Here is an 8,272-nt window from a genome sequence, read left to right on the forward strand (position 1 = left end):
TTGCTCAGTTGTGTCCAACTCTTTGTGACCTCATGGCCTGCAGCACACCAGGCTTCCCTGCTCTTCACCATCTCCCAGAGCTTGCTCAAACTCACGTCCATTGAGTCGGTGATATCATCCAACCATCTCATCCTCTGTCATCCCCTTCTCCTCCTGTCTTCAGTCTTTCCCAGCATCAGGGTCTTTTCCAATGAGTTGGCTTTTCACATCAAGCGGCCAAAGTATTGGAGTTTCTGCTTCAACATCAGTTCTTCCAATGAATATTCAGGTTGACTTCCTTTAGGATAGACTAGTTTGGTCTCCTTGCAGTCCAAGGGACTCTCAAAAGTCTTCTCCAACACCACAGCTCAAAAGCACTAATTCTTTGGTGCTCAGCCTTTTTTATGGTCCAACTCTCATATTTGTACATGACTGCTGGAAAAACCATAGCTTTGACTATATGGACCTTTGTCAACAAAGTGATGTCTCTTCTTTTTAATGTGCTGTCTAGGTTGGTCATATCTTTTCTTCCAAGGAGCAAACATCTTTTAACTTCATGCCTGCAGTCACCATCTGCAGGGAATTTGGAGCTCAAGAAAATAAAGTCTGTCACTGTTTCCATTGATTCCCCATCTATTTGCCATTAAGTGATGGGACCAAATGCCATGATCTTAGTTTTTTGAATGTTGAGTTTTAAGCCAACTTTTTCACTCTTCTCTTTCACCTTCATCAAGAGGCTCTTCAGTTCCTCTTCACTTTCTGCCATTAGGGTGGTGTCATCTGCATACCTGAGGTTGTTGATATTTCTCCCAGCAATTTTGATTATAGCTTGTGCTTCATCCAGCCCAGGATTTTGCATGATATACTCTGCATATACGGAGAAGGCAATGGCACCCCACTCCAGTACTCTTTCCTGGAAACTCCCATGGACGGAGGAGCCTGGTAGGCTGCAGTCCATGGGGTCCCGAAGAGTCGGACAGGACTGAGCGACTTCACTTTCACTTTTCACTTTCATGCATTGGAGAAGGAAATGGCAACCCACTCCAGTGTTCTTGCCTGGAGAATCCAAGGGATGGGGGAGCCTGATGGGCTGCCGTCTGTGGGGTCGCACAGAGTCAGACACGACTGAAGCGACTTAGCAGCAGCAGCAGCAGCACTCTGCATATAAGTTAAATAAGCAGGGTGAAAATATACAGCCTTTCCCAATTTGGAACCAGTCCATTGTTCCATGTCTGGTTCTAATTGTTGCTTCTTGACTTGCATACAGATTTCTCAGGAGGCAGGTCAGGTGGTCTGGTATTCCCATCTCTTTATGAATTTTCCATAGTTTGTTGTGATCCACACAATCAAAGGCTTTAGCATAGTCAATGAAGCTGGTGAGAACTGTTCTCTCCACATTCTTAAAGGTATATTGAAAACCAAGGCCTGGATAACTTAGTGCTTCTTTGAATGACTCATATCAGAAGACTCACATTCAAACCCTGGTCCATCCAATTTCTTGCTGTGAGATTTTAGTGAAGTGAATTGACTTCTCTGAGTCACCTTCTGCCAGTGGGGAGGCTAATATTAATAGCACTTCATCTTAAACACCATCTTCAGCTAAAGAAAAAGGGGCTCTTGGGGGTAGTAATTTGAGACTTCAATGGGGAGAAAAGCAATTCATATAAAAATGGAAAAGCTTTCTATCTTGGAGGTGGCACAGCTGCTTGGATCACATGGGAATGCAAATTGATACAATCACTATGGAGAACAGTATGGAGATTTACTTAAAAACTAGAAATAAAACTACCACATGACCCAGCAATCCCACTCCTAGACATATACCCTGAGGAAACCATAATTGAAAAAGACTCATGTACCCCAATGTTCATCACAGCACTATTTACAATATCTAGGGGATGGAAGCAACCTAGATGACCATCAGTGATACATGGGTAAAGAAGTTGTGGTACATATACACATTGGAATATTACTCAGCCACAAAAAGGAACTCATTCAACTCAGTTGTAATAAGGTGGATGAAACTAGAGCCTATTATATGGACTGAAGTAAGACAGAAAAAAAAAGACAAATACCCTATGTTAATGTGTGTATATGGAATCTAGAAAAATGGTACTGCCTTATTTGCAGGGCAGCAATGGAAACACAGACATAAAGAACAGACTTGTGGACATGGTGAAGTGGGTGTAAGGAGAGGGTGGGATGAATTGAGTGAGTAACTTTGAAACATACACAGTACTGTATGCAGAATTAGATAGCCAGTGGAAATTGTGCTGTATAATGTGCTGTATGATACAGGGAGCTCAAATACGGTACTCTGATAACCTGGAGGGGTGGGATGGGGAGGGAGGTGGGAAGGAGGCTCAAGAAGGAGGGGACACACATATACTGATGGCTGACTCATGTTGATACATAGAAGAAACCAACACAATACCGTAAAGCAATTATCCTCCAACTAAAAGTAAGTAATTTTTTTAAAAGATGGAAAAGAAAACATTGGGTAAGCAAAACAAAACAAAATAAAAACAAACAAACAAAAAACAGCCCTGCAATGAACACTGTAGTACATATGTCTTTTTCAGTTATGGTTTTCTCAGCATTTATGTCTAGTAGTGGGATTGTGGGGTCATATGATAGTGTTACCCCTAGTTTTTTAAGGAATCCCCATACTCTCTTCCATAGTGGTTGTATCAAGTTACATTCCCACCAACGGTGCAAGAGAGTTCCATTTTCTCCACACCCTCTCCGGTATTTATTTTTTGTGGATTTTTTTTTTTATTATGGCCATTCTGACAGGTGTGAGGTGATATCTCATTGTAGTTTTGACTTGCATTTCTCTACTAATGAGGGATGTTGAACATTTTTTCATGTGTTTATTCACCAGCTGTATGTCTTCTTTGGGGAAATGTCTGTTTAGGTCTTTTTTCCACTTTTTGATTGGGCTGTTTGTTTTTCTGGTATTGTTGTATAAGCTGCTCGAATATTTTAGAGATAAATTCTTTGTTTAGTTCACTATTATTTTCACCTTGCTTATAGTTTCCTTCTTTGTGCAAAAACTTTTAAGTATAATTAGCTCCCATTTTTTAATTTTTGTTTTTATCTCCATGGGTCATAGAGGATTTTGCTGTGATTTATGTCACAGTGTTCTGCCTATGTTTTCATCTAAGAGTTTTATGGTTTCTGGCCTTACATTTAGGTCTTTAATCCATTTTGAGTTTATCTTTGTGTATGGTATTAGGAAATATTCTAATTTCATTCTTTTACATGTAGCTGTCCAGTTTTCCCAGTACCACTTATTGAAGAGACTGCCTTTTCCCCATTGTATATTCTTGCCTCCTTTGTCAAAGATAAGATGCCCAGAGGTATGTGGGTTTATCTCTGGGCTTTCTATCTTATTCCATTGGTCTATATTTCACACTATCATTTCTTTTTTTTTTTTCGTGAGCAGAGATGTGTCATTTCCAGGTGGATTTTTTTACAGCCGGTTTATACTTTGACACACCCTCTTTTCCCTCCATTAGTGCAACCAATCTCTATCTCCATTTTTATCTCTGTTTCTGTCTCTGTCTCCATCTCTATCTCACTCATTCTCTTGCTATTACTGTCTCTCACCATTGCAACGAAAAGAATAAAATACTTAGGAATATATCTACCTAAATAAACTAAAGACCTATATATAGAAAACGATAAAACACTGGTGAAAGAAATCAAAGAGGACACTAATAGATGGAGAAATATACCATGTTCATGGATTGGAAGAATCAATATAGTGAAAATGAGTATACTACCCAAAGCAATTTATAGATTCAATGCAATCCCTATCAAGCTACCAACAGTATTCTTCACAGAGCTAGAACAAATAATTTCACAGTTTGTATGGAAATACAAAAAACCTCGAATAGCCAAAGCGATCTTGAGAAAGAAAAATGGAACTGGAGGAATCAACCTACCTGACTTCAGGCTCTACTACAAAGCCACAGTTATCCAGACAGTATGGTACTGGCACAAAGCCAGAAATATAGATCAATGGAACAAAATAGAAAGCCCAGAGATAAATCCACGCACATATGGACACCTTATCTTTGACAAAGGAGGCAAGAATATACAATGGATTAAAGACAATCTCTTTAACAAGTGGTGCTGGGAAATCTGGTCAACCACTTGTAAAAGAATGAAACTAGAACACTTTCTAACACCATATACAAAAATAAACTCAAAATGGATTAAAGATCTCAACGTAAGACCAGAAACTATAAAACTCCTAGAGGAGAACATAGGCAAAACACTCTCTGACATACATCACAGCAGGATCCTCTATGACCCACCTCCCAGAATATTGGAAATAAAAGCAAAAATAAACAAATGGGACCTAATTAAACTTAAAAGCTTCTGCACATCAAAGGAAACTATTAGCAAGGTGAAAAGACAGCCTTCAGAATGGGAGAAAATAATAGCAAATGAAGCAACCGACAAACAACTAATCTCAAAAATATACAAGCAACTCCTACAGCTCAACTCTAGAAAAATAAATGACCCAATCAAAAAATGGGCCAAAGATCTAAATAGACATTTCTCCAAAGAAGACATACAGATGGCTAACAAACACATGAAAAGATGCTCAACATCACTCATTATCAGAGAAATGCAAATCAAAACCACTATGAGATACCATTTCACACATTATCATTTCTTGACTGCTTCTCCATTGTCTTGCATCCCCCAAATTCCCTGATTTAACAACTACTTAAATGTGCCCTTTGGAACTCAGGGTAGGTCATAGAGGTTGGAGCCTATTTCCTACAAACAAGAAATGGCAGGGTGGGTGGATACATAAAGGCCTCTGTGCCCAGGAGCCCCACAGGGTCCTGCTTAGTTTCATTGCCAACCTCTTCCTTCCTCCTCTCTTTTCCAGATTTTTCCCATATATTTTATAGTTTTTAATCCAATTGAGTAATCAGATCTATTCCTAGTGCTCTACTCTCTCTCTGTCCTTTTCATTTTAGAATCTTTCACTTCATTCAGCTCAAAATAAAAACTTCCCTTAGACTCCATTACTCCAAAATGGAGTGAGAAACTACAAATAGCAAATCATTTTCTGAGAGACACTCTGTTTTCTTTTGTACATTTGTTATAATTAAAGGATAATAGTAATAGTACTCTAGACATAGCACTTTATACATAGAAAAGACTCAGTTCTGGTGGGTTATTAATTTTAGGTTATTTATTATTATTCTTTAGGTTGTTGATTCTTATTTTGGGGAGGGGGTGAAGGGACAAAATCTTCTCTTGGTAGTCCATTCAAGAAGAATCATGTGCATTAGGGATCTGACACATCCTTGTGATTTTGCTCACCTGCCTATAAGTAGGTAGCATATTCCTAGGCATAGATAATGGGATACAGTTCATCACATTGGATATAAACAAGATATTATGATGGCTTGAGGCTATAAGAGGGGGAAAACTGGAGAAAGTCAAATAGCTACCATGCATCATACTCCTAAGGACTGTGGGTATTTTCATACATCTGTATCATCACAAGGGTTCTATGAGGAAAGGCATCATTGTCTCCAACACTTCTACCCTATATTGGTGGCTAGGAGTTTAGGGGACAGAAAGTTCTGCGGAAGCTTCTTTTTATGGCGTTCTTTAGCTCTTTATTCCTAAGACTGAAAATAATTGGACTAAGAAAGGGGGTGAAGACTGTATAAGTGGTGGTCATCAGAATGTTACTGTCCATAGAACGAGGACCCTTGGGCTTGAGGTAGATGATGGAGGCAAAACCGTAGTGCACGACCACTATGGTGAGGTGGGAGACACAGGTGGAGAAGGTCTTGTGCCGGCCCTCAGTGGAGGGGATCCTCAGGATGGCAGCCACGATGAAGACATAGGAGAGGACGATAAGGAATAAGCACCCAATCAGGGCTGTGACACAGACCAGGATCACAGCCAGGGTGAGAGAGGCTGTGTCCCTCCCACAGGCCAACTTCAAGAGGGAAAAAATATGGCAGAAAAAATGGTGAATCTCATTGGACCCACAGAAGGTGAGAAGAAAAACTATCAGTGTCACCATCATCCCCATAACTGAGCCTCCAGCCCAGCACCAGGACACAAGACAGGCACAGTCACGGGTGCTCATGAGCACGTTGTAGTGCAGGGGGTGGCAGATGGCCACATAGCGGTCATAGCCCATGATCATGAGCAGGAAGGAGTGGGTGTAGCCAAACGTAAAGGAGAAAAACATCTGGCTGGCACAGGCCACAAAGGTGATGGAGTGATGGGTGGAGAGCATGTCCACCAGCATTTCAGGGGTAATGGTAACAGTGAACAGAATCTCAGAGATGGAGAGGGCACACAGGAAGAGGTACATGGGGGTGTGGAGGCTGTGCTCCCTCCAGATGGTGCCCATGATGAGCAGGTTCCCCAGCAGTGTGAACAGGTACATCAGCAGGTACAGCAGGAAGAAGGTGGGCAGGAGCTGCTGAGGGAAGTTGGAGAAGCCAATGAGGATGAATTCAGACACTGTGCTGTAGTTCTGACTAGATAAGGATGCTGCATCTGGGGAGATCAGAAAGAGAATGAAGGCACAGTGGTTAAAACAGAGGCACTGCTGCTGCTGCTAAGTTGCTTCAGTCGTGTCCTACTCTGTGCGACCCCATAGATGGCAGCCCACCAGGCTCCCTGTCCCTGGGATTCTCCAGGCAAGAACACTGGAGTGGGTTGCCATTTCCTTCTCCAATGCATGAAAGTGAAAAGTGAAAGTTAAGTCGCTCAGTCGTGTCCGACCCTCAGCAACCTCATGGACTGCAGCCCACCAGGCTCCTTTGTCCATGGGATTTGCCAGGCAAGACTACTGGAGTGGGCTGCCACTGCCTTCTCCAAAACAGAGGCGCTAGCATACATTAAAGACCAATTGAAGAGCTCTACACTATACAGATGGAGAAGGAAATGGCAACCCACTCCAGAATTCTCGCCTGGAGAATCCCATGGACAGAGGAGCTTGCCAGGCTACAGTCTATGCGGTCACAAGAGTAGGACACAACTGAGTGACTAAGCACATACTATACAGAGAAGTTGGACTTAACTAGTGGCTCAGACAGTAAAGTATCTGCCTGCAATGCAGGAGACCAGAATTCGATCCCTGGGTTGGAAAGGTCCCCTGGAGTAAAGCAATCCACCCCAGTATTTTTCCCTGGAGAATTCCATGGACAGAGGAGTCTGGCAAGCTACAGTCCGTGATGTCACAAAGAGTTGGACAAGACTGAGCAGCTACCATTTTCACTTCACTTCTTTTTTCATGCTGTACAGGAAGTCCCTAACATATGAATCTTCAAGTTGTAAACTTTCAAAGATATGAACTTGTGTTCAAATGTCCACTCATATAAGTTAGTTCACATATTTGGTGAGACCTGCTATACTTTTCAAGGTACTGTGCTCTAAGATTAAAAATGTTTTCTTTATTTTTTGTGTTTATTTATTTTCTGTGTATTTTTTTGTTTGAAAAGTATTATAAGCTGGTAATGGTATAGTATTACATAGACAATTGTGTTAATTGGGTACCTAAGCTAACCTTGTTGGACTTGAAAGAAAATTACACTTATGAACGCACTCTGGTAATGGAACTCATTTGTATGTAGGGGGCTTACCGTATATCCATTTGCTTAACTTCTCTGGGTCACACAGTCTCCATCGGTAAGTTGGAATAAATCATTATAGCTTTTGCCTTTCAGCATTGTGATAAACACCAGTGAATTAAGTGCTTAAGACATAGTTTTGGTTCCTGGGTGTTTATTAACAGCGATGAAAAGAAATAGAATATCCAGGTTTGTAATCAAGACAGACATAGATGATCAGGGTCATAGTTTCCTGAATACTGTGCCTGTTCTAGATTGGATTTTGGATTTATCAAAATAATTTTTCCTCTGAGATATTTTTCTTTTTATTGAGTAACCCATTTGTCTTTATTTCAGTACTGTCTTCTTTTAGTACTGAATTCATTCCTGCCATCGTATCCTGTGTGCGTGTATATGCATGCATGTTAAGGTGCTTCCAACCCTTTGTGACCCTACAGACCATAGCCCACCAGGCTCCTCTGTCCATGGGATTCTCCAGGCAAGAATACTGGAGTGGATTGCCATTTCCTACTTCACTGGGAAGCCTATATATGCAATCTGAAGAGAAACCAGATTATTGTATATAAATAAATATATACACACCTAAAGAAATTGAAGGGAACATTTGAAAATAAAAGGACGGGTGAATATATGCCAGGCAAATGTTCACCAAAGGAAAATGA

At 41.0% G+C, this 8,272-nt stretch overlaps 1 protein-coding gene across 1 annotated transcript; it reads right to left on the bottom strand.

Moving 5' to 3' along the window:
• Positions 1–5,572: 5,572 nt before the first annotated feature.
• Positions 5,573–7,983, bottom strand: LOC109561173 (olfactory receptor 10H3-like). Its single transcript, XM_070792217.1, has 2 exons — positions 7,950–7,983; positions 5,573–6,534 (listed from the first exon to the last, which is right to left on the bottom strand). Exons 1-2 carry the CDS (start codon positions 7,981–7,983, stop codon positions 5,573–5,575), a joined length of 996 nt encoding a protein of 331 aa, XP_070648318.1.
• Between the last annotated feature and the right edge of the window lie 289 nt (positions 7,984–8,272).

Source organism: Bos indicus, chromosome 7 (assembly GCF_029378745.1).
Source record: "Bos indicus isolate NIAB-ARS_2022 breed Sahiwal x Tharparkar chromosome 7, NIAB-ARS_B.indTharparkar_mat_pri_1.0, whole genome shotgun sequence".
In the NCBI taxonomy this organism is placed as follows: Eukaryota; Metazoa; Chordata; class Mammalia; order Artiodactyla; family Bovidae; genus Bos; species Bos indicus.

Excerpts from the sequence above, each read along its gene's own strand:
- LOC109561173 (XM_070792217.1), bottom strand. The coding sequence starts at position 7,983 with ATGGCAGGAATGAATTCAGTACTAAAAGAAGACA. Across the intron at positions 6,535-7,949 it reads TTCAGTACTAAAAGAAGACA|ATGCAGCATCCTTATCTAGT; the intron begins GTACTGAAATAA and ends TGATCTCCCCAG.